At 31.5% G+C, this 26,396-nt stretch overlaps 5 protein-coding genes and 2 long non-coding RNA genes across 14 annotated transcripts; 3 read left to right on the top strand and 4 right to left on the bottom strand.

Annotated features, from left to right (window-relative positions):
• The first annotated feature begins 1,629 nt into the window (after window positions 1-1,629).
• LOC108743264 lies at window positions 1,630-2,825 on the top strand. Its single transcript, XR_001938790.2, has 3 exons — window positions 1,630-1,694; window positions 1,771-2,049; window positions 2,116-2,825. It is a non-coding gene; the product is annotated as an uncharacterized LOC108743264 (long non-coding RNA).
• A 1,850-nt stretch (window positions 2,826-4,675) lies between these two features.
• Window positions 4,676-6,982, bottom strand: LOC108743263. 2 transcript variants are annotated; one of them, XR_001938788.2, is made up of 6 exons: window positions 6,641-6,982; window positions 5,700-6,584; window positions 5,388-5,558; window positions 5,196-5,323; window positions 4,907-5,109; window positions 4,676-4,838 (listed from the first exon to the last, which is right to left on the bottom strand). It is a non-coding gene; the product is annotated as an uncharacterized LOC108743263 (long non-coding RNA). The 2 variants fall into 2 exon arrangements; XR_001938789.2 differs by having other exon boundaries at window positions 5,700-6,546.
• A 454-nt stretch (window positions 6,983-7,436) lies between these two features.
• LOC108743273 (zinc finger protein 37 homolog) lies at window positions 7,437-11,346 on the top strand. Of its 3 annotated transcripts, XM_018478785.2 has the most exons (8): window positions 7,437-7,521; window positions 7,714-7,875; window positions 7,934-8,066; window positions 9,251-9,556; window positions 9,658-10,184; window positions 10,252-10,570; window positions 10,650-10,971; window positions 11,030-11,346. In XM_018478785.2, the coding sequence occupies exons 2-8, from the start codon at window positions 7,765-7,767 to the stop codon at window positions 11,205-11,207; spliced, it is 1,896 nt and encodes a 631-aa protein (XP_018334287.1). In that variant the 5' UTR covers window positions 7,437-7,521; window positions 7,714-7,764; the 3' UTR covers window positions 11,208-11,346. The 3 variants fall into 3 exon arrangements, with proteins under 3 accessions (XP_018334287.1, XP_018334288.1, XP_018334286.1); XM_018478786.2 differs by having other exon boundaries at window positions 7,453-7,875; window positions 9,661-10,184; XM_018478784.2 differs by having other exon boundaries at window positions 7,453-7,875.
• LOC108743279 (vacuolar protein-sorting-associated protein 25) lies at window positions 8,149-8,942 on the bottom strand. The gene is made up of 2 exons (XM_018478795.1): window positions 8,817-8,942; window positions 8,149-8,755 (listed from the first exon to the last, which is right to left on the bottom strand). The coding sequence occupies exon 2, from the start codon at window positions 8,735-8,737 to the stop codon at window positions 8,201-8,203; it is 537 nt and encodes a 178-aa protein (XP_018334297.1). The 5' UTR covers window positions 8,738-8,755; window positions 8,817-8,942; the 3' UTR covers window positions 8,149-8,200.
• A 119-nt stretch (window positions 11,347-11,465) lies between the features above and the next one.
• Window positions 11,466-13,795, bottom strand: LOC108743277 (ascorbate transporter, chloroplastic). 2 transcript variants are annotated; one of them, XM_018478791.2, is made up of 5 exons: window positions 13,096-13,795; window positions 12,775-13,040; window positions 12,559-12,696; window positions 12,258-12,501; window positions 11,466-12,162 (listed from the first exon to the last, which is right to left on the bottom strand). In XM_018478791.2, the coding sequence occupies exons 1-5, from the start codon at window positions 13,289-13,291 to the stop codon at window positions 11,783-11,785; spliced, it is 1,224 nt and encodes a 407-aa protein (XP_018334293.1). In that variant the 5' UTR covers window positions 13,292-13,795; the 3' UTR covers window positions 11,466-11,782. The 2 variants fall into 2 exon arrangements, with proteins under 2 accessions (XP_018334293.1, XP_018334294.1); XM_018478792.1 differs by having other exon boundaries at window positions 13,101-13,245.
• A 775-nt stretch (window positions 13,796-14,570) lies between these two features.
• On the bottom strand, window positions 14,571-24,817 carry LOC108743275 (sialin). 4 transcript variants are annotated; one of them, XM_018478787.1, is made up of 10 exons: window positions 24,658-24,817; window positions 21,775-22,050; window positions 19,854-20,041; window positions 19,326-19,565; window positions 18,147-18,327; window positions 17,741-18,015; window positions 17,544-17,676; window positions 17,222-17,463; window positions 14,840-14,932; window positions 14,571-14,734 (listed from the first exon to the last, which is right to left on the bottom strand). In XM_018478787.1, exons 2-10 carry the CDS (start codon window positions 21,869-21,871, stop codon window positions 14,591-14,593), a joined length of 1,593 nt encoding a protein of 530 aa, XP_018334289.1. In that variant the 5' UTR covers window positions 21,872-22,050; window positions 24,658-24,817; the 3' UTR covers window positions 14,571-14,590. The 4 variants fall into 4 exon arrangements, with proteins under 4 accessions (XP_018334289.1, XP_018334290.1, XP_018334291.1 ...); XM_018478788.1 differs by lacking the exon at window positions 24,658-24,817 and adding an exon at window positions 22,814-23,212; XM_018478789.1 differs by lacking the exon at window positions 24,658-24,817 and adding an exon at window positions 22,915-23,212.
• On the top strand, window positions 15,399-17,066 carry LOC108743278 (glutathione S-transferase-like). The gene has a single exon (XM_018478793.2). The coding sequence runs from the start codon at window positions 16,238-16,240 to the stop codon at window positions 16,832-16,834; it is 597 nt and encodes a 198-aa protein (XP_018334295.1). The 5' UTR covers window positions 15,399-16,237; the 3' UTR covers window positions 16,835-17,066.
• Window positions 24,818-26,396: the final 1,579 nt, after the last annotated feature.

Here is a 26,396-nt window from a genome sequence, read left to right as displayed (position 1 = left end):
AAAAAAGGAAAATACATTGTTTCTTATCCATTTTTCACTTTAACTTATACATTACGAAAAACAATAAGTAACTAACAAATTTAAAGTGCGCGCCTTTTTTATTTAGTATTGACTACACCTGCCGGAGGGCGCGCAAATCGGCGCATTTCGAGTTGACCATCTATTACCCTTTGTAGATCTATTATCTATGGATATTACTAATATGCGTGCGCCATTGGTGAATTATAGATAATAATATGATCATAGAGATAGACATATAATAATGGACGTGTGTTAGCCGTAGTTGTGATAATCTTTGGCTCGAAAAGAGTGAGGGAGATGGCGTATACCTTCGGACTAGTGCTATCTCTTTCATTACACGTTTACACACTATCGTGAGAGAGATGAATATTGTCCGAAACTTCGTTCCATCTTTTCTTTTGTTGTACCACAATTCTGACCGCTAAGGCATGTCCATTAGTAAACTTTGATGATCATAGACATATCATAGATAAAAGCAACGACGTTTACTAATGGACATGACTTAGCGGTCAGAATTGTGGTACAACAAAAACAAGAGATGGAATGAAGTGTCGGACAATGTCCATTTCTCTTACGATAGTGCGTAGGCGTGTCATGAAAGAGATAGTATTAGTCCGAAACCATACGCCATCTCACTCACTTTTCGAACCAAGAAATTATTACAACGACATACGGCTAAGGCACGTCCATTAATATATGTCTATGGATAATAGAATATAATCATTGAAAAATTTAATATTACTCACAGCCATTTCTACTTATAAACCGTGCTGAAGGTTTACTTGGCAACACTGTAGGAGTCCCAGGATTTTCCAATTAATAGAAATTATAACTAATACATTGGTTGTTGTGTTTCTTTCGTTGTTCTATAATATTTTAAATTTGGCGGAAATATCGTGCAATAAGGATGTTTATAGTGTGTTTTAGTGATTAGTACCTTTGGATACAGTTTTTAATTGCAGAAAGTAATATTAACTATTAAGTAAAAGAAGTGAAAATGTTTTAGGTCAGATTGTGTAATTTAATTGTAAATTTTCTTTAATTTCTTATACGTTTGCAACTTGCTTTGTTAGGCAACTTTCAACAACTTTTCATATATGGCAGATGCAGAACAGCAGAATTAATGTCTGATCTTTTCATCAGTGTGAATGTCACTGTTTCACTTTCTTTTAAAGTGGTAATTAATTACATCTTCTTGTCTGTTTCTTTAGATTGCCAATTAAATGAAGAGAAATTGCAGTTAATTTTGGCCCTGACAAGGATGCAATTGGAAATTATTTGGGAGTTACTGAAACAACAAATTGTCATCTGTGATATACTTTCTAGATTTGGTTTGCCCTTCATATTGGTAAATTGTAGAACGCTTCCTACAGTTAATTAAGCTAAGAATACGTGACATATTTAATATTAATTGCTCTTTATCAACCTATCATGGTATTTCTTGTAACAATTATCTATTGCGCACAGTTTAAATTGACGTTATGGGTTATGTATAGTATTTCTTTAATTAAATATCTATTGTATGCTGCATTTATGGTATTTTAATATCTATTGTCTACATTATAATTGACATCGTCTATTTATCTATGGTTATTTATCTGTCAAATGTGATTTGTCATGTATACTTGACAGTTGTTGCCATTTTTATAATTCGTCTATTTTACTTGTTTTTGGTGCGTGTTTTTAAGTCTATTTAATCTCTTCTGTAATTAATAGTGTAATCAATATCTTTTTTGTCAATTTCTACAGATCGTTCAACTAATGCAAGGGAATTGAAGTTCAGTTTAATTCTACTGAAACAACCAATGTTCATGTGGGTGTGGTTTTTCGTGAATTATATTTTTGATTTGTTTTTTTCGTCATGGCCTTATAACATTGTACAATTAATTTTCAACCGATGAGTGAGGGAAACTGGATATTTATTGGAATTCCACTGAAATAACAAATTTTCTCAAATGGTGTTCTTCCTGGACTTTGTTTGCATTTTATACCAGCAAACTTTGGAATGTTAGTCTACAATTAATTAAGGTGAATACTTAATATAGTCAATTTTAATCGCTCTTTATTAATCTGTTAATACCCTATTTGTTTCAGATCGACGGTGGAGAAGGCAAAGAAGACCCCGTAGTTAGAAAATTCCTTCATAAGTTCATTTTCATTTGAAATAATTATTGTTTTACTTGTTCATTTTAGTTTATTTATTTGAATTAATTTTTGTTTGTAGTAGTAGTGGAGATACTAACAAGTTTTATTTTTTTAATCCCTAGTAATAGTAGAAGTTGTCTAACATTGCTTGCCTCTTCACTTAGCTTACTGCATATTCCTACTGTTTTGCTTTACATTTACCCTATACACTTTTTGCGAGTCTACTCTAGCGTTACTTCCTTTCAGACAGGGTACAGTGGGTTATCTGGAATAGGAACAATAGGCGACTGCCCAGCTTGCCTTGGCGAAATCTGTCCGATCATCTCTACCAAAGCTATTAGTATTTGCCGTTCTAATTTTGTAGTATTTGCTTTCAGATTATGAGATATTCCTTGAGAAGAATGAAGAACATCGTATTTTTTGCTTTTTATTATATTTTCCTTGAAATGTCATTTGTTTTGTTGTCTTTTTGTACTAGTATTTTGTTTTTTTCTACATATACTGTCATATTATATTAATCGTACTTAGGCTGATAGTTAAAACTTTTTTAAATTAATCTTTTGACCGTGCTCATTTTAGTTCATATTTGTTTAAATTAAATTGAAAATAATTTGGGTGGATAGGGTGGTTATAAGGGGAGATGTGAAGGCCACAGAAGGTTAGGGGGGCTTTTTTCTCTCTAATCTTGCATTTAAATAGTAATATGATATTATGAATAATATGACGCTTTTTATTGAATTTTCTTTGAAATTCTATTTGTTTTCTTAACTTTTTCTTACAGGTAATTTTGTTTTTTAACTTTTATAAGTCGTTACAAATTGTTATTTCTTCGACATTTTGTTTGTATTATGTAATATGCAGTTATTTGAAATAAATTTGTTATAAATGTAAAGGATGTGTCTAATTAATAATGGATTATCCCTGAATTATCAATATTTATATTATAAATACTATTAATTTGCAGCAATCTGTTTTTGAACGAATTCTATCTTATGTAAATTGCAAGTGTTGTGTAATGAAAATATGAAATGAATTTTTCGTTTTATTCTAAACGACCTTTAACTTACTAGAAAATTATCAATGGTTGAGAAATATATAATTAAGATCCTGGAANACTTTACCAATAAATTGTGCGTCGTTTGCGGGTTCTAAATAAGTAAGTATAATAATTGTGTGTCCATTAATTCTATTAAAAAAAAAAAAGGAAAATTATTTCGGGTGCAGATGGAAATTAAATGTCATTTAATTAATTTGCAGCAATCTGTTTTTGAACGAATTCTATCTTATGTAAATTGCAAGTGTTGTGTAATGAAAATATGAAATGAATTTTTCGTTTTATTCTAAACGACCTTTAACTTACTAGAAAATTATCAATGGTTGAGAAATATATAATTAAGATCCTGGAAAATAGAGTCAACTTCATTAGAAAAACTCGTATAGGGCCTAAATATAATCTTTATTAGTACTCTAAAATTAATCTGTTATTAACCATTAAGCCTAGTACCCAATGATAGAAATTTTATTAATTTTGTTATTACTAGCGTCCTCGTACGATTAGAAGCTAAACTATATTGAAAAACATAGAGAATTATTATAGAAAGTTGATACCGCGCTAAAAATTTGACCCAAAAAATACCTTATGCGACTTATGCTCTCCTAATACAAATGTTCAAATTTACAAAAATTTTCAGTTTTGCGACCCATATAGGGTCTGATCAACAAATAGTTGAACCAAATTTTGAAATTTATATTATTCAGCTATTTGTTGATCAGACCTCATATGGGTCGCAAAACTGAAAATTTTTGTAAACTTGAACATTTGTATTAGGAGAGCATAAGTCGCATAAGGTATTTTTTGGGTCAAACTTTTAGCGCGGGATCAACTTACTATCATAATTTTCTGTTTTTCTATATAGTTCAGCTTCTAATTGTAAGAGGACGCTAGTAGTAACAAAAATAATATAACTTCTCCACAACTTGTCGTTCTTGAGATCCTTTCGGGTTTATTTTTGCCCACGTCCGAGGGCTATAATAATGCATTCAGGAAATTAAACACATGATGTATTTAAACACCAAAATAATGATAACACAATGATAATCTATTTTTATTTAGTTACAACAATTTACATTTATTACANCGACAAATACTAATAGTTTTCGTAGAGAAGATCGGACAGATTTCGCCAAGGCAAGCTGGGCAGTCGCCTATTGCTCCTATTCCAGATAACCCACTGTACCCTGTCTGAAAAGCAGTAACGCCAGAGTAGACTCACGAAAAGTGTATAAGGCACTTTTAAGATCAACTAAATAGCTAAGCCCAAGGGAAGTCGTTCGGGGAGGCCCTCCCTAGTTCCACAAGGGTAAGAAGAGAATAGAACACGACAACGAAACGTTGAATTATGTAGAAGACGTAGGGTAAATGCAAAGCAATTTAGTAAGAATATGCATTAAGCTAAGCGAAGAGGTAAGCAAGAGACATGTTAGTATAACTACCAAAAAGATAAAAACAGCTACAATCAAAAAATAATTCAAATAAAATTCAGGCACCTAAAATACTAAATAAAATGTTAATTTTAACAAAATGAACTTAAAGATTAATTCTATTAGACAGTGCGCGCAAGATAAAGAATTATTTTAACTATGGCATATTCTTTGTCTTCTCCACTATTGATCTGAAACAGATACAGTGGTAACAGATTAATAACGAGCAATTATCATTAATTATATCAAGTATTCTCACCTTAATTAACTGTAGACTTAAACATTCCAAAGTTTGCCGTTGTGAAAATCAAACCCGATCCAGAAGGAATAAAAATAAATCTACAATTGCTCCGATATCAGTTAAAAAATAACTGCACAATGTTGAATCCAGAAACAGTAACACCTATGTAGACAATTTTCTCTCATTTCTCGGACAAATGATAGATATAACGTCAATTTAAACTGTGGACAACACACAATTGTTAAAAGATGTACTTTATAACAGATTAATAAAGAGTAATTAATATTAATATGTCATCCATTCTCACCTTAATTTACTATAGTAAGTAGCGTTCTAAAGCCTACAAACTAACTTCCAGTTGTCTCCTCCTTGCGACAAAATCATCGGTTGCTTCAGTAGCATTACAATTAACTGTAATTCCTTCTCATGGACAATCTTTACAAACAGGCAAGAAATTGAAGTTTCTGGGATCTCATTTTTAATAGATACTGTTACTTACCAGTTGTCATAAATCCTTGTTTAGTAACAACACACCATCTCCGTTCCCAATGACAAAAAAAAGGCACTCTTCCTTTCTTTAAGATTATAGGTACACCCTATGGGAGCAAATGAGCGGCTGGTACAACCAATGATGTGTAACTTAACGACATTTGGAGTTTTTATAATGTTCCTGTAAAATGAAATATTATGCTAAGAGTATTCAAATATAATTAATTTAGCCTCCCTAACAAAAAAACTGCATAAAATAATGTTAAAGCAATTGTGAACACTTAAATTAAATAAACATGTATATATATATATATATGCACACCTTAATTTACCACACGATCCAGTAGCAACAAAATGAGCTCCAATTTCTTCTCTCATCCATCTTCAATGTTCAACGTGCAGAAATAAAGAAAAAACGGATTAAGTATAGTATTAAACAAATAAATCGTGAAATAGTATAAAAATAGAGGAAAGAAAGTCATACTGTAAAATTGTGAATCTTAAAATGGTGACGTGAGAGGGTCATAGGAAAGATTTAAATCGTTATCATAGATTAAAGAAATATATACTTATAGTGTGTAAAACTGGCACCCGATATAAAATAATCCACTAATTTAAACTTCACCAATAAATTGTGCGTCGTTTGCGGGTTCTAAATAAGTAAGTATAATAATTGTGTGTCCATTAATTCTATTAAAAAAAAAAAAGGAAAATTATTTCGGGTGCAGATGGAAATTAAATGTCAATTAATTCAACAACTACAAAGGTATGATAATTTAATTAACGCAAGTTAATTGCGTGTCATTTCCGCTTGAAAACTGAACTATTATTGTAAGGGGAGTTTATTTTTATATTATTTATTAGTAATGATTACAAATTATACTAAATTTTTCAATGATCATATTATTATCTATGATTCAACAATGGCCCATGCATATTAGTAATAACAATGAAAAATAGTAGTATGATAGTAGTATTTGCACAGACATATTAATACACGTGACTTAGCCGTATGTCGTTGTAATAATTTCTTGGCTGGAAAAGTGAGGGAGATGGCTATGGTTTCGGACTAGTACTATCTCTTTCATGACACGCTTACGGACTATCGTGAGAGGGATGAATGAAACTTCGTTCCATCTCTTTCTTTTGTTGTACCACAATTCTGACCACTAAGGCACGCCATTAGTAAACGTCGATGAATATTTGTCTATATATTATATGCAATTATTACTAATAAATAATATAAAGATAAATTCGGCTTACCATATTAGATCAGTCTTCAAGCACAAATGACACGCAGTTATTTCTTATTTAATTATATATAAAATTATGATATTTTCAGTAGTTTTTGATAAATTGACAATTCATTTCCACCTCCACCCGAAACAATTTTCCATTTTTTTTAAACAGAACCAATGGACACAGTTATGATACTTGCATATTTAGAACCCGCAAACGACGCACAATATATTGGTAAAGTTTAAAATAGAGGATTATTTATATCAGGTGAAAGACTCACACGACCCAAGACCATAGATAATAGGTCTGTACCATCGACGTTTGTTTACTAATGGACATGCCTTAGCGGTCAGAATTGTGGTACAACAAAAAAAAGAGTGATAGCGCGTAAGCGTGTCATGAAAGATATAGCACTAGTCCGAAACCATACGCCATCTCCCTCACTTTTCGAGCAAAGAAATTATTACAACGACATACCGCTAAGGCACGTCCATTAATATATGTCTATGGTCTGTACCATCGACGTCTACTAATGGACGTGCCTTAGCGACCAGAATTGTGATACAACGAAAAAAAGAGATAAAACGAAGTTTCGGACAATATCCATCTCTCTCAGGATAGTGCGTACGCGTATCATGAAAGAGATAGCAGTAGTCCGAAATCATATGCCATCTCCCTCACTTTTCGAGCCAAGAAATTTTTACAATAACATACGGCTAAGGTACGTCCATTAATATAATGTCTATGACCTGTACCTATTATCTATGGTCTATATTCATCCTGACCCTTTGTAGATCTATTATCTATGATCCTGACTTACCCCCATTCCCCAGTACAGTTTAGGTTTCTGCCATAGATGATAGGTTTCTGCTGTTTTATATGTGCTGACTGCGTGGTGTATATATGTATGGTTACATTGTACTCTTATTAAAAAAAATCTGAAATAAAACGTTATTTACCGACTGGTATTTTAAGAATTTAAAAGTGTTTCTACTGATATTAATAGCAACGCTCAATAGTTTATAAAATAAAATGACTTAGTGTCATATCTGTAAATATGTTAATATGATTACAAAATGAGAAAATTTTATTTTCAGAGCCTTATTACTCATACCATAATTTGGCGTAAATAAACAGTAATTACTGAAATGTCTTCAGCAGAAATAACCATTAGAGTAGTTACAAACCATGTAGAAGATGATAGTTATATGTTAGAAGAATACAATGTTGATGATTTGCAAGACGGCAATTGCCAAAGTGTGAGAAACTAATGATTGTTTGAAAATATCTATTCCCTAATATTGTGTTCTATTTAAGATTGCATGTGCAAATGCAACCATCTCAACAATTTATTTACAAGATGGACAGTATCTTGTTTCTGCAGACGACCCGACCATCCTATTAGAGAGTTCAAATGAAGATGTTAATCAGTATGTTTTGAATGATGAAGGTAATAATTAAAACTGATAATAATTACTATCTATTTTTCTAAAGAGATTTCTTTTATGTCTGCTGAATGACAAAGAAATGAATGTATTCTATCGGTTTATTTTGATATTATTAACAAGTATATAAAAGGTAATATTAAAAAAATTTTACACCTTGCTGATCATCATACAACATAACTGTACATTTTCTTTGTTCTTCTAAAACTCTCAAAACTTTTAAAAGTATATTATCGTCCATACCTTTGAATTCCTCTTCTGTTACATCATCACCGTGAGTTAGTTCATAGAATGTTAAAACACTACCTGTAGCTCCTCTATTTACAATATAGCTGTAAATAATGTCTGCCCACTCTTGTAATGTGTGCCAATATATCTCCCATCGATTTCTTGTTTTATCTAAAGGAGCTGAATTTTTTGTCTTCTCAAGTTCTTCCAAAATGATTAATATAAACTCTCTGTCACATTTCCTATTTATTTCTGTATTGTTAAAAAGTGCAAGTCTTTGAGCTTCCCCTAAATCCAATTTGTATTGTCTAGTTGTTCGAAAGTAATCAAGTACAAGATTATGCCAAGTAGATAGTTGTCGCGTTCTTGTTTCAGTATGAGGTTGCAAAGTAAAAAAGGGAGGAAATTGATATTGCCAGGGCCATTCCATTGCTGTGTTGTCTGGCATTGTATACTTTTTCTTTTCCTAGAATTCATAATTCGCCGTTCAAATTAGCACATGGCTACTTTATCTAATTGATTTTTACCTTTATATGTACTAAAATTATTTTCTTAATGACTGCAACTAGAAGTATAAAATGCTAAAGTTGAACGTATTCTGCAGAACTTCTATTTTTAACCTAAAAAAAAAACATTCTCAATTTATAATTATGGTTGAACCCATAGAGATACGTCTATGGTTAATCTACAAATAATGCATAGAAATATAGAAGTGATAGAAAATCAGTTGCGTCCAAGCACATTGATTTAAATTATTTTATTTTTTCCGGATCAAATGAAGTAGTTTATAATATGTACTTTATTTAATGTAATCTTTCATAAGACTTCAAAATTAAATTAACTACATAAACATCTGGAAGGAAACTGTTGTTGATAAATCAAATATAATTTAGGTGTATTTATTATAAATAGTATGTATGTGGGTATTTACATTGACCGTTAAACTTATTCTGTATTTTAGTAAAAATGAAGGTGGACATAAACAACCCGCAAGTTTTGGGTAATGTAGGAATGGTTCGGTACTATGATGAAGAATCGAGACAAATCTATTATTGTAAAACTGTAAACGAAGGCGATTCGAATTACAATACGGTCACTTCGGAAAATAACGGTATCGTTTTGGCTGATAACGAAATTGTCATAAACAGTGAGCATGACCTAGTCGAAAATGAATCTATTAAACTTGAGCAGCCACAATTTACGATTAACGATGATAATTCGGTCGATACTGTAGACCAGAACATGGTAGAGTTACCTTTAGAAAATGGTAAAAAGATACAACAATGTATTTAAATACTGACATTGTTCACTTGAAGTTGTTTTACTGCTTTATTTTTTGTTAATTATTGTTATGTTCTTTGTTTTTAGTAGAACCCATTGCATGTGTAAATGAACGAACAAAATATTCATATGCTATTTTAAAAGATGGCAAATTACACTTGCGCACGATGGAACCGCTGTCTTCCGACGTTCAATTAAGAACTGAACAGGACGATCGCATTGCGGCTCAGTTGGAGGCACTTCAACAATCGATATCGTTCGATAACCCGGGAGTGGTATGCGATTTAGGAAGTATAACAGGGAAAAATCTTATAACAGGTCAGGTGGTTACTCTTGACAGTTATTTAGAACGTTTGGAAAAAAGAAAAGGTACAATACAGGAAGAATTACTAAGAAGTCCTGTAAAGAGGCAATCCGGTAATTATAACATATCAGACAGGGATGAAAATAGCACCAAGTATAAAAGGATAATTAACAAAAATGCTGTCTCTGATAAGTTGCGGATTGGAAGAAAATTAAAAGGAAAAATTGTAAAAATTGAAAAAAAACAATCGACGACCGAATTTAAGAAAGTGCAGAATGCCCCTGATAACAGCGAACAAACAATTAAGAAAGTACGTTTTTCGTTTTTTATTGTTCCTAGCCATAAACATTCTAACTGTTTATCATCATTACTTATAGCAAAACAAAGAGAAAAATGAAAATTCAAATTGTTCACCTACTACCTCGTACACTTTGACCAAGATGCAAACGTTGTTAGTATTAAAAAACGCCAAAGAAAAAGTGTCGAGCACATTAGTGGGTCTCATGGATTTGGATAGCATCCGCGATCAGTTGAAAGATAAAAATATTGTGATACAATTAATCGAAAAGACTTACGATTGTAGCAAAAAAGGCTACAATAAAGCAATGGCATACTTTTATGGACGCATGATGGTAAAAGAGAATAAAGAAGGGAAACGATGGGAACTTGTTCTAATTAATAACAAAGCGACAGAAGGTAATTAATTCAAATGATTTTGTTGAAAAAAAAAACAATAAAAAAACCTATGCAATACCGACTTGCTCTTCTTTTATAGTAACTTGGATGAATAACAATGTTTCGAACGGTTCAGAACCTTTAAATAAGTCGGATATTTGTCAGCAGCCTACGGTTTGTGTGCATTTGTTAGTAACAACCGATAAACATAGTAAAAAGACGACGCGTGTCAACATCGAACACATTCCTTCTTCGCATTGTCCTTTCTGCAACAAGACGATCGAAACGAGCTTGCAAGTGCATTTATGTCAAGTGCATGTACCCGAAACGACCATCGGTTTCGTTTGTAGCCAATGCGAACTTAATTTTGACAGCATGACACGTCTTCAGAAGCATTTGAGAATTCATTCAAGAAGTTACAGGTAAATTTATATTTCCGAATAATTATTAATTCAATGAAATAATATAATCGATTGCTAGATTCGAATGTGGGACTTGTAGTAAGAAATTCACAAGACATACTAACTGGCAGCGTCACATGGACGTACACAAAAGTGCTAGTGAAGTGGCGTATCATTGTGACATTTGCGGTTGCGGCTTCAATTACGCATCGTCCCTTACCCGACATATTGTGCAAAAACATATCAGTAAACGATGAAAACTATTTCTATTAAAGTGCCATTCAAACTAAACAAAACAAAAAGATTTATAACGAAAGTTGGATAGTAAAAAAAGTATACTTACCTTTCTTTTTGTAAAAATATTTGTTTAAATTACATTGCCTAAGTATGCCTAAACAGGGTAATTGTTATGTATTATTACCCTGTTAGTAGAGAGAATTTTTGGTATCTTTTGTACTTATCCTTGCCAAAAGCCAACAACATTCCTGGTTGTTTTCAGAAACAAAATCCAGTACTTCCTGATTTTAAAAGGATTATTAAAAAGGACATATTTCCAAACCTTTCAGTTTAACACTTTCACAAATGGTAATTAATATCTCTGACTGTCACTAAACATTAAACATCACCTTCCATCCTAATCCCATAATATTATGGTGTCCTTAATTCGTCAAATACTAATTATCACGAGGGAATTCTTTTCACCTTCTCTTCCTACAGGTTTTAATTAACGATAAGCAAATTTCAATTTTCTTTTTAACCGACAACTTGCTTCATATTTCTATAATGCAAGTTGTGAATGTCAAGAGTTTTACAACTTATTTTTTCATAAAATTTAAATGACTTGCGTGGCAAGGCTGTTCTTAAAATACACAAAAGCACCGAACAAGTTCACGAAAGTCGCACTCAAGAAGACGGCCAACCATTTGCCATCGTGTGCGACAACTAATGCAGCTGTAACGGGACCGCAAAGGATGCCAGGAATTGTAGCTATGGTGCTGCTGATTGCGAAAGTTGTTCCCGAATGATTCGGAGCCACGTCCACATGGTTCGAAAGGTGTCCAGCTGAATTGCATGCAAGGAAGCCCATAGAAATTGATACCAGTATTAGAGCTAAAGGAAGTTCGTTAACAACGCAGAATATCGCCAAAAACAGACCAGGACCGACAAGACCTATGCACGTCATTAAACGACGAACACTTAGTACAGACCAACCTGTTTAAAAAAATCGATATAAACTTAGTTACCTAGTATCCCATTATATTTTTTTTTACACTTCAAAAATTCTTTGTTATGTAGATATTACAAACCTTTAAAAAGCAATCCATCAGCAATGTGACCACTTAAAACACCAAAAACAGAGTGGACTATGTAAGGAAGTGCTGTAAGAGAAAGAGAATGAGAATCGGCTTGTAGATGACGGGACAAGTAAGTCGGTAGCCATTGCATGATAATATAAGATGACCAATTCATAGCAAAATGGGCCCCATAAATCGCCCACAGTGGTTTATTAATTATGAAGTCTGACCATCGAATTTTTTTCGATGATGCAGCCTGAAAAATGAAGAAAATGTTCTATCATTTGTTTGTTACAGAAGTGCTCATTTTTACCTTTGGCATATGAAGAGGAAGCGTATTTTCTGGAACAAACCCACTCCCTGGATAAAATACAACCCACAATAATATCCACATTAATCCTAATGAACCAAACCAATAAAACGATGATTGCCATGGTAGATGGGGGCATATCTGAAAACATTCCATCATAGATTTTTGGTGTACAGATATTACCAGAATATTATGATCTAGGAGTTAATTTAAACATACAATGGATGCTACTGTTTGGCCTGCAGATCCGGCAGCTAATAGGTAACCAAATGCCCTGCTTCTTTCTTCAACTTGTATCGTGTGAGCAAACAAATGAAAAATAGTGGGCAGTCCTAATCCTTCAGCAAAACCTAACAAAATCCGACATATTACTAGCAGCACAACACTATGGGCTAACAGGGGTGTTATAAATGTAGATATGCTCCACAACAGTACACTAAATATTAAAATATTTTTGGCCCCCAATTTTGATGCCCAGAAACTACCTGCAAAACAAACAATTGTTATTGGCTATTATATGTAGTTATAATACTGATATACCTAACAATTGACTTGTGAAATAACCGCAAGCAAACGCTGATAAAATCCACCCCTGAGCATGTAATGACCAGTGAAACTTATCCGTCATAGGAATGATAGCAATTGGCATGATTACTCTATCTGCACTGTTAATGAAATTTGCAAAACTACACAGTGCCACAATTCGTGAAGTTCGAGAAAACCAGTGAATGCGCATTTTGATTCAATTTATCTGCTAATATTTTTATGTTGATCAAAATAACAAGTATTACTTATAGCCTTAATTACACGAAATTAGTTCTGCCGTCAAAAAACTACATTTTACCATTGATCAGAATTGATTGTGCTTAACTAGTACAGTTCAAATATTAATGTTAAAACACAAAACAGTTCATTAAGGCCGGTAACAATTTTTACACGTCCAAACATAACTTTTCCATTTTTTTCCCATAGATGTTTTTGTTCTTTCCATAGACAAGTCCTTCTTGTCAAAAGATCATCGATACAAAAGACGTAATGTCAATTTTCATTCAGGAGCTAAAATAATGTTACAGACCTCTGCTGGTCAAACACAAGTACTAATGACTTTTTGTATATGACTAAATAATTACGAAAAATGTTATAGAAATTTGCGACTTAATTGTTTATATATACAAACATTTCAAATTGCAATAAGCATACGTATTTCTGGTCAATATAACCAATAACAAAAGTTTTATTAACAATTTACTACTACACAATTTGTTATAATTTATGTAGGCTGTACATAAATTATAATTATCTATTAGTAATGTATTTTAAATTTCTAGACTCTTAAAAAGTTCATATGTAACATACATCTCTTTAACAGTTCATTATTTAAATATATTAACAAACATACTTATACACATTTGTTCTATAAGTACATATAGAGATAGTTTATTGTTTGTACTAACAATAAGTACTTATTTACATACAATGTATCTATAATATGTGTCATTTTTCAATAATTAATACAAGTTACAAAAAAAAAAATAAGAGNAATATACACTTAAACTCTAATACTGTTTAAAAATCATGCCTCCATACTTTTCTCTAGTTTTCATTTCGAAAAGACAATTATAAAAATTTGTGCTGATAACCATTCCAGCAAGTTATAAAAATAAAAGTTTTAAAGAAAAAATTTTATTCAATCTACACCTGTGTTCTTTTCTCACTGGCATAAAAAGTGATCAAAAAGGGTTTTGGAATGTTCGTAAATACGACTGTCTTTTGTTACCTTATTAAACTATTAGCAACACTATATAATACAAAATAAGTCTAGAATAGGGTACTCAAAAATTAACAGAAAAAAAAGGACACACTAGCCACACATGAAAGAAAATCGAAACAACGGTAGTTAAATGAGCTGTGTGTAAAAGCACAAATTGAATAAAAAAGTTTCTATGTAGTAAAAATTAGAATGTAACGACAGATACTTTCGTTTGTTGGTAAAATGTTATTTGTATCAAACTACGTGCAGGCATATTTTTTAATTTTAAGCCACCTGAGCAGTATTTTTCTCTACATCTTCATTTCTCTTATTAGAACTTACAATACAACTTGACGACTGCTGACTCTTGCTGAATATCGATTCGCTTTCAGCATTTGAAGATTCGTCAATAGAATTCCACGGTTGTACCTAGGAAAATGCCAGTTGTGCAAAAGTACGGTCATATAGTGTTAAAAGTTTGTCCAATTTTTTGATGAAAGTAATCGCAAAAAAAATAGGATAATAAAAAATTACCTCCGCTGTTCCCCATACTTGGTACACAAAATAAGTTGAAATGGCCACACCAGCGGTAACATGGAAGACGCTCCTCCATGCCGATAACGTGTGCTGTAAAATATTTTTCCTTTAGAAACTTTCCAAGTCTTGTATTAAAAAACATGCACTATTTGCGATTGTTTCCTTATTCATATTTTACTAATAACAAGAAAATTAACAATTTTTATTTATTACTCATAACGCTATGGAATTACAAAACATTTTCCACATTATTAAAAGATGAAAACAAATTAATAAGAACTTAAGTACTTATTTCATTTTTTAATATGTCATAACTAACGAATTATACAACTTTAGTAATCTTCAAAATATTACGGAAATATTTCAAACGTCGAACTTTTGTGAAAACTGAACTAACTTAAATAATGTGTAGGTATTTCAATGTAAAAACCTTGATCTAAAATTTCAAGTAGGTATTCATGTGGTATTACACTACTGGATCATTATTTTAATATACCTACTTTTTTTTAATAAACGCACTATATACATATCACGAAATTGTAAATTAAGTATTAATGTATTAATAAAGTATTAATTAATGTAATAATCTCTGCCTGTGGCATGCACATGTTCACTTTTTATGGACTAAACTTTAGCTTTTCGCCGACCCGCATCGACTCAGATTACATTTATCACCCTGCGTTGTTTAGTAATAATATAATTTAATAGGCTATATTTTTAACATCACAACTATTATACCCATAATGATATTTTATTGTTGTCACATCATTCTTCTTACTCATTCATATAAAGAAAATGTGATAACGACGAAAACAAATGGTAAAAATGAAATGTATGTCGACGCAAACAGTATAAATGGGCACATTATAATATGGCCATACAACAAAGCCGGAACCATTACAACATTATTAACAGTTTCGTTTGTGATAATAACATGCAATTCACAATTCAAATATAGTTACATTGCGATTTTTGCTTTGTTGTCTTCAGACTAGATGCGACATGAACATCATTTCTTTTTATCTGTTATTTATCTACTATTAAAGTAAATTGTTCATAGTATAAGTACTTTTTTTAAATAAATGTAAATCTAACGGACCCCTCAAGGCTTTCTATTCATTGTAGCGTTAAGCGCAATTTAAAATGTTTCTGCATAATCGCGCTTTGGAACATTAACTTCACGGTAATGACACAAAAACACACCAACTCATTACAAGGGAAATTTTATATTATTAATGACTTATTTTTAACTTTACACATCAAGGTGCAATAACGCGGATAAATAAGTATATTTCCACTTCCTTATCAGGCGGTCGCAATTAAATAAAGCGTCCAGGACGTGAGCGTTCGATTTGCAGTGAGAAAGTGGCGTGTGTAACAAGTACATCATCGATAATGGTACCTCAATACAAATTGACTTACTTCAATCTAAAAGGTCTTGGCGAACCTCTACGGTTCCTTTTGAAGTATGGGAATTTGGATTTCGAAGATATCCGCTACGAACTCAAAGATTGGCCTCAAATTAAAGATAAGCAGCCTTTTGGTCAACTTCCCACTCTCGAACATAACGGTAAAGTAGCTGTACAAAGCATTGCGATCGCTCGTTATTTGGCCAAGCAAGTCAAACTTACGGGAGCTAATGATTGGGAAGATTTGGAAATCGACTCCGTAATTGATACTATTACTGATTTAAGAGCGAAAATAATCAGTAATCATGAAAACGAAGAAGCCATGAAACAAGTGCGCAAGGAGTCGATTCCGTTTTATTTGAATCGTTTAGAAACGATTGCGAAGAACAACAAAGGTCATTTGGCAGTCGGAAAATTGACATGGGCAGACGTCTACTTCGCCGGAGCTTTGGACTTTATAAATGCGAGAGCAGGGGTAAACATAATCGAGAAATATCCAAATCTACAAAAAGTTGTCGACACTGTCTTAACAATTCCGCAGATCAAAAAATGGGTAGCAACTCGTCCCAAAACCGACCTATAACCTGTGATTAATATAAATACTGACGAAGAAAACATTAATAGAATTTGCCTATCCATTTCGATTAAAATAGTGACGAAGCATTTCTTATTGTTGAAAAGATTATTAGAATGTATCACTTTGAAATGTACCTCCTTATTATTCCTAATTTAAATTATTAATGTGTCCAATTGTAAGTACATAATATGTATACAAGAGCAAAACGTTTTTAAATAGATATGCATTTCATACAGTTCCTCGCATTTTCATTCTTCATTTCTTGTTTTTTTTATTTATCGAATGCATGAAAATTATGAATTTGGAGGTTCATGAACAAAGCCTTCAACACGTTATTGATGTTACTAAAGTTCAAAATATAATAAATCAAGAGAATAAAATAATTTCACTTACGCCGTTATTTGTGAAATAACCAGCAGCCAAAGGACTGAGGAAACTGGCTGTCATGTGGATCGTTTGGGCGAATGCTAAAACCGGTCCGGCAAAACTGGGAGCGATGTCGACAACGTTGGCCATAGCTCCTGCGTAAGAGGCCGTTATCAGGGTGACTGCCACAAACCATACGATTAAAATAATTACTATGTCACAGCCAAGGTAACTAATCAACAGGCACAAGAAACCAGGAACAACCTGAGCTAAAGACAACAATAAAAAATATCATTTTCTAAGATATTAAATTATTTATTACTTATGTTCTAAAACGGTATTTACTTACACAAGGCAGTAAACAGTTTCCTCACGGTTATAAGGGAAAGGACATTATTAGTGACCAGTTTGTCAGCTATATAGCAGAAAACAACCGACGCTAAATAGCTACAAATAAACGGTGCCCCGGATAACACCCCGTTCTGAAACAAATAAAATGAAATTCACATTTTCGTTCGTTACTGAATTAATAATCGCGAAATGTACCTTTTCTATACTGAAACGTAAAATACTCTTCATATATTTCGGTCCTGGAATAATAAAAGTGTAATGGACCCAAATACGTCCGAATGTAGTAAGACCGATGGACCATGCCGGCATCGAACGGAATATGGAACCCCATGGAACTCGTTGAGTTTTTACTGCCGCATAAGTATTTACGGTATTTTCTTTTATGTATCTTTGTTCGCTCAACGAAATACGAGGATGACTTTCTGGACTGTCGAATGCCAAAAGATACCAAAAAACACACCATGCAATACCTATAAACAACAATTAATAATAAAATCAAACCGTTCGAAATTTATTTAAATACCGTCTTTAGTAATAAGTTTAATTATTTTTTTTTTGTAATTTGATCAGTGGTTTAGTAGCTGCGTCGTTATACAATTACCTATAGATCCGGTGGTATAAAATACATATCGCCATCCAAATTTCCCAATAACAAATCCGCACAGAGGATAAGTGATGCCTATACCGATGCTAAAGCCTTGAAAACTTGACATAAAACGACTCCTTTCGGGAACAGGGATCCAGTGCCCGACCAAAGCATACATGGCTGGCCACGTTAACCCCTTTAAATAAACAGCAATGTACTCTTACATTTTTCTTTTTTAGGATTCCCTTTCTTCAATGTATGTCATTATTCAGTAATTAAAATCAAATATGGTTCAAATTTAGTAGATAATCATTCGTTTGAAAAAGTCAATTGAAATGTCACGTATCACATACGTACGTACTTATTCTGCATGAATATGCTAAGTATTATTTACTTTATTGAACAAATTATAATCAATAGGTACTTCAATAGCGGGAACAAACAAAACCAAATAAAAAAAGTCAAAAATGATCTAATAGGAGCAAATATTAATAATCTGACTGCTCTCTGATTATCACAAATTGATACTAAATAAATCACGTGCAAATTTCTAATTTAATACATCATCATGGTTATAATTTACTTATAAGCACTTATATTTTTAAAGATAAAACCATTTACATCATTTTAGATACTAAAAAAAGGTTATACCTATTATTATTGTAAGCTATTGGAACAGCAAAGATGTTTTTCTTACTGATTAAGTTAAATTATAATTATTGTATATGTATTTGCTTTCCTTTTGAAAAATCTTGTACGTTTAAAACACGTAAATTAACGTTATCCGGCACAAAAAAAATATGATTAATATTTTTTAACGTCATCTTTCCAAACGTTTTTTAATTTAACTCGTCAAAATCATTCTTCTGCGACCATTATCGGATGTGGTACCTTAGCAACAAAACGGAATATATAATTATCTTTAATTATTTTCAAATGCATCTCCACACATATTTATTTATGTACCATTCTATAACATATGTGTATATAAAAATTAATGTTTGTTTCTTAGTTTTACACATTTTTATTCATATACATACGTATATGGATGAGATGGACATTCCCGAACAAAAACAAATATGAACAGCTCACAAATCAGTGGGAAGACTGTTTGATCTATTCCCGGCCGATACAATACTTTTTTACCGTTGTTTATTATCTGTAGATAGCGCCTCTATCGTTCGTTACACTTACCGATGCGAATCCTTGGATACTTCTAAGTGCTATGACCAAACCGCAATGAGTTTCGCTAGCCCAAGGGATGCAGAGGCTGCTAATAGCTGTAAGCAACTGTGCATAACCAAATACTTTCTTCGTGCCTAATTTTTGGGTAGCTAGACCACCCACAATTTGAGAAACTATGTACGCCCAATAAAACGAGGCAAGGACATAACTTTGCTCATCAGAAGACCACTGCAGCGTTCCTCCGTAATCCTATAAAAAATATTATTATTGCTGTTATTACCGGTTTAGTTATGCAACGACTAACATTCTGTAGCAAATGTTGTTGGTGTTGTCTTTTAATCATAAATCAAAATAAAGTATATATTAATGAAACCCTTGGCAAGCTTTTTACTACACATATCGTTATAAGTATATCCACTAATTACGAGACGCACTGTATAACTAAATTATTAAATTCATCGTATGAGGGAGCGCAAAATGCAATTTTTTAAATTTATAGTAACGATATTGTAATATTCGTTTTTCTCTTTATCTTACAATCTTTTGTATTGGATCATCTTTTTCTTCGACTGAATAACAATATTCACTGGAGGAATTTACAGCTGTTTGTTGAGGCTCTTCTACCATGGCTACTATGGCCAAATTTATATCCGTCCTCATCATAAACGAAACCAAAAATCCAGACCATGATAAAAAGTATAGGACCAAACGGGCTGGGACTTGACCTACAAAAATACGTAAACAAGTACAATTTTTTAAAATTTCATATTGTAAAGAAGTGTTTTCTAAAAATCACAAACTCAATGAGTGTCTTGCTTGTAAAATAAAATCATACGCGATATTTTTATTGGGGGAGAGACTTTTAACGGCTATTAAATGACTATCATTAACACACTTTAATTGTTTCAAATTACTCATGTTTACCACAAGATTTTATACAGGTCAAAAGAATCCTAGCTACTGTACGTACATACATAATATAGCGTTGCATATAAACATAAACAACAATGTTTAAACTAGAGATGCACTGGATGGTGATCTTGCCAAGTAGGGTAACTAACCATACGGTATTTACTTTGCCGAGTTAAGTTATTGACAAATACAATTGTACATTAAAATCTACGAACCTTTTTTTGATCAAAGGGCAACGTACGGATGTATGAATAATATTACAACCTTGAATACCTTCTGAAATTTAATACATTTAAATTTAAATAGGTATTCAATTTTTTTTTAATTTCGCGATTTTAATTAATGTATGTACTGTTATTAAAGAATTTTCAACTATATTATAAGGATCAAAACCGGATACCACGATTACAAACAAATGGCTGTAGGCGGCAAATATATGTAATTAATTGTAAGTGGAAGTAATAGTTAATTTTTTTTTAATTTTTGTAACGCAATAATCGCTGAAAGTAAGCAACCAAACACACGCCAAGTGTAAAATTTACAAATACATCTTTGGTATTTGTAGGATTATTTTATTTATTCGAAACGTAAGAACTGATCTTGCAATGCAGCTTAACTCAAAAATTAAAAAAAAAAAACTGCGCCATATTTATGACGAACCTAATAAATCACTATCATAATATTTTAGTGTATACTTTAAATAATGCAAAGGTAGCTATTATAAATCCAGTAAAAATAAAATAATTACACTGCTGTACCTATCCAAACGATACGTTAACAAGGTCGATTTTAACCTTATGTTATGCAAGAAAACGGAAAAACCATTAAACCATTTACATAACATAATTTCATCAATTGTACTACAAATTATCCGGAGAATAAATAACATTCCAAATAAAAAAAATATTGTTTACTTTGCTGGTAATTTAATAATTTAATCTGAAAATCACTTTACAGTTCTGAGAACTGAATAAATTAAATTTTAAAATGAAAAATATAAGCAGGTACTGGAATCTTATTTTTTTTTTATTTCTACATTTTAGCGCCTAACAATAACATCTACTGCGGCGTCACTTAGCAACTTTACTTTTACAGACACAGATGTACGGGGTACAGAGCTCGATTACTAAAGTAGTTGAGTTGGTAGGAGTTGAAGCTATAAAATAAGCAGGATTATCTTTTTTTAATACTTAGGGTTTGAAATTGCCCGATCGATTTTAGTATTCTTTTATAATAATATATAAGGCGATAAATTCCAACGGACCCTTATACAGTACTATAGTAAATTTTGATAGCTCTATTAACGTTTCAGTTTCACAAAGAATTAATTAAATGCACTACTTACTGAGATATTTGTCGTTTAAAAGAAGCAATACCTACTAATTATTAAATTGAAATATTCTCAAAAAATTACAAATACAAAAGAAAGTGTGTAGTATTCATCAATCTTTACAACATTTATATGTATTTATTAAACTTTTTCTTCCAGTTCCTTTGATAACCAAGCTCGAATACTTAGTCAACAAAACATTAGATAATAACTTACCAAAAAGCCTTATAATTAGGCATTTTTTCTTTTCGTCTTTATTGCCCCTGGGAAAAGTCATGTTGCCATGAATTGTTCGAGTCGTGTCGTCGGTCATAAGCGCAGCAGTCTTTTATCCCGACCAATGTATCACATTATTTTCTTCAGTACAACTTAATAAATCGTTAATTACCAACTTTAAAGAAAAAACACCCACCCCTAACCAACAAAACCGCTACTATCATATACTAACACGGAGTCCTTCACCTCGCCAGCGAAACTTTCGCTTATCACAACCTAAAAAAAATATTATTATTACATGTAAGTTTTACACATGCATCTAATTTTGAAATAAAAATCAATTTACCTACAATTAATTGAAGGTACTGTAAACTAGTTATGAAATGCCAATGCAGCTTTTCAAACAAAATAGATATAATAAAATTAACCAAAACTAATGCCGTCTAGGTCATACACAATTTTAAAGTAAAGTAATCGAGCGCGTTTAATTGTCTTTTTCGGCCTTTCTTTTGAAGATCAAAAGAACCTTATCCCCTGAAGAGTTATCGAAACGTCGCGTTTATCTTCAATGCAGCGTAGCGATCTAATAACTCCAACAAAAGCATTTCATCAGTCTTACTTTTAATATTTTTAATTTTACTTAATTGCAATAAATTTATTCTGAAAATAAAAATGTCGGCCAAAGTACAATAACATCTATATTAAAGGCCGAAATTTACAGACAATTACACCATAATTTAAAAAGACGCAACGATAAAACGACAAAAGGACACTCGTGGTTAATGTTCGTTCATCTACACTACAGGTACTTTTGATAAATAACTACTAACTATAAATAAGTAAAATTATCAGGAACTGGATACGATTTTTCGAAAATAACATTATAAAACTTCCTTTACACAATAATAATTAAATTTATTAACCAAATCTTTCATAACGAACCACCACAAAATATATACAAACTAAAAAATTTTGTCAAAAGTCTAGAAAAAAATACCCAATCAAAATTCTTTAGTACAAGACAACGAAAAAAACTTACGCAAAATATGTTGAAAATCTGAATAATATATGTAGGTAAATGATTAATAACAAAGTTGCTCCTTATGGAATAACAAGGCAAACCAAAATAAATATACCTACTATAAGGTGTAAGTAAGTATCTTGTTCACAAGAATATGAATTTTACCAAAACATTGACTGCCTGAAGAAGGTAATTTAGTAAAACCAACTTTTCATGCACATTTGCAAACTGAACTGCTTTAATTTAAGCGAGTTATTGGAATATCTATGTGTTGCATTAGCTTTTACATGGATTGCCGCTACATATTACATAGACATTATTTATATATGTTGTAATGTGTAGACATGTGAATGATAGTATATAATGTACAATACTTGGACACTTACATTTAATTAGAAAAAAAAATGACTATAAAAAACACTTTTTCATCACTTATAATAATTAACAATATACATTGTACCGAGTACACATATTATAATTAGTTATTATAAATTGGAAGTTGTAATTAATTATTTGTTGAAATAAGTTACCCAAAAAAGATACAAAAAAATTGCTCTCATGGAAATTAAACAAAAGCATTTTTCATTCACTTTCAATTGGTGCATAACATTTTTCTTTACGTACTTCCGCAAATAGACATACAAGGGTTAACGTGTACACACTTTTTTGTTTATTTTTATACAAGCCCAACGCTGAGGAACTGTTTACTATTTTTCTCGTAATCAGCGGCGTCAAAAACATGTTAATGCCATACGAATCGGAAAGGACAATTTTAGCAGTTACTTTCCTAGTCTGTAGTGGCGCTGATTCTTTTTTTTTTTTTAATTTTAATGATTATATTATACGCGAGGAATAACTATTTTACCAGAGCGGGGATAATCTCCCCCAAGTTCGGAACCTAGTACTTAGTGCATATACATAAACATTGCTCCACGTTGTTCGTTCTTCTTTAATCCTCCTCCCTATCATGTAAAGCCGTGTAATCATTTAATTCATCCCATCTTACTTATTTTGTGCTTTACTAATAATTAAATAAATAATTTTTAAACCAATAAAACGTTTCAAATAGCAGAATGATAAAAACTAAACACACTTTGTTAGCTGGTAGGCATTTATATGTCCATTACGTTACAAGAAGATATGCATCAACTCTGCCCCCATCTAACACCACGTAACAAAGGAGCATGCCCCTTTTGTTTACGCAGTGTAATACTTTTTAAATTAATGATGTGATAATTTATAACATCATCTAATAATAGGTACCTATGTATGTATACCTGTCAATAACAAAAATAAAACTAAATAGGTTCCAGTACAAATGTGGACCTATAATACATTATGTCTGTGTATCATCAAACATTACGTAATAAATAACTACACAATAATTAGATAATTACATATAACGTACGTCATTCTTATTTATTTACCAATCAGAAAAACATCTTGTGCATAAACAAGAGATTTTGTGCTCTTTGTCAAAGGCTTGCTATAACAAGTCTCTGGGCTCTTTGTACACTAAAGTTGTAAACATCAAACGAATTTTCATGAATTTACCTTTTTCGAATACGACCTTTTTTTAAACATATTAATTATTATATTCAATTTTTGTAGGTGAGTGTGTCTGTAGAGGTTAATTGTAAAATAAAAGTATGTTTTTCTCATACTACGTACCTACATTGATAGATGTACATAAGTTAGTTAATAACCCAAAATGACTAATTAGAAAGATAATGTTCGCGTTTAATTGATCCTAACAACATTACTATTTCACATATCAAAATAAAAAATAGATAAATATGCATCAATTAAAATATCAAAATGTCACAAAAAGATTTCCCTAACTGTAACTAAAAGTAACTCACCCTCCACGTGCCACACAACACAAAACAATCTATACTAATATTCCGGTAAAATACAGCCATTTTATATTTTTCAATATACGAAACTATCGATACTCATTCATTTCTTCCTTTACAAGAATGGACCTGCAAAACTATCACGTGTTCATAGATAAACTATGATGACCGCACCATAGCAGAACTTCACATTACCATAGATACATATAATTAACTAAACGTTGACAGAGGTAATTTAACAAATTAGCCTTACAATTTTTGAATATTGTAGATATGCTTTATAGGAAAAGAAAATTCTTTATGAAACGTCTTTATTTCCATCTAATAAAATAAAAACAATTTTGCCAACATAAAAAACGTAGTTAATATATATAAAACATTCGATACTTTCTTTTAAATAAATACAAATTAAATACTTCAAATAATTTAAAGCTATACTTCAAGGATTAAAAAAACCTTACAATTTTCATGACACCTTAACATTTTCATTTTAATTTTTTAAAATATATTTAAAAATAATCCAGTTTCTACAGGCCATAAAATATAGAATTTTTATGAATGACGCGATGTTACTAACACTTTGTTCCTTGTTCAATCCCAAGACGTACCTTGCATATATGTACACTATATACGCAAAAATAAGAAGAACTTACACAAAAAATAATATGTAAAAATAAATGACAGGTATAGGGATTCAACACTGAACTTTGATTTCATTTATTTTCGTAATTTTTAGCTTTTCTATGTAATTAGTTGTAGAATTGTAGTAAAACCAAAATTATTAGCTTATTTTGTTCAAGAATCTGCAACATGTTTATTCTCAAATATATTGGCAAACAGATACACGAAAATAAAACGGAATGAATAAATTCCGTAACTCCACATTCTGAAAAATGTTTTAATGTAAAAGGAATGAAAATTTTTCATCTAAAGCTAAGTCCAAACATTATGCAGTTTCTTGTTTAAATAAATTAAAAAAAAAGAAACTAATTAGTCATTCACATTAAAACTTGTAGTTTTGAAATGATAAATAGCATTAAACAGTTATATCGGCATAAAAGAAAATTATAAGTCTAGCGCTATTAACACAATGCGAAGAATGCATCACGCGAGTTACCAATTGTATAAATCAAACACAAATTTAAATACGCATACATTGATAAATGATACCGAAAAAAATACGTTACAAATTACTGAGATTTTATATATTTTTTTCGTTTTATTGTACCGAGTACACATATTATAATTAGTTATTATAAATTGGAAGTTGTAATTAATTATTTGTTGAAATAAGTTACCCAAAAAAGATACAAAAAAATTGCTCTCATGGAAATTAAACAAAAGCATTTTTCATTCACTTTCAATTGGTGCATAACATTTTTCTTTACGTACTTCCGCAAATAGACATACAAGGGTTAACGTGTACACACTTTTTTGTTTATTTTTATACAAGCCCAACGCTGAGGAACTGTTTACTATTTTTCTCGTAATCAGCGGCGTCAAAAACATGTTAATGCCATACGAATCGGAAAGGACAATTTTAGCAGTTACTTTCCTAGTCTGTAGTGGCGCTGATTCTTTTTTTTTTTTTAATTTTAATGATTATATTATACGCGAGGAATAACTATTTTACCAGAGCGGGGATAATCTCCCCCAAGNATAACGAGGCCTCGTCCCTTCACACTTAACTCTATTCTAATATGTTAATTTTCAAAATGTCCAGCATTTATGTAATATAATTTAAA

This window comes from Agrilus planipennis, unplaced genomic scaffold (assembly GCF_000699045.2).
Source record: "Agrilus planipennis isolate EAB-ADULT unplaced genomic scaffold, Apla_2.0 scaffold413, whole genome shotgun sequence".
NCBI lineage: Eukaryota > Metazoa > Arthropoda > Insecta > Coleoptera > Buprestidae > Agrilus > Agrilus planipennis.
Note: the sequence above shows the minus strand (reverse complement) of the source record. Positions and strands in the feature narration are given on the sequence as shown.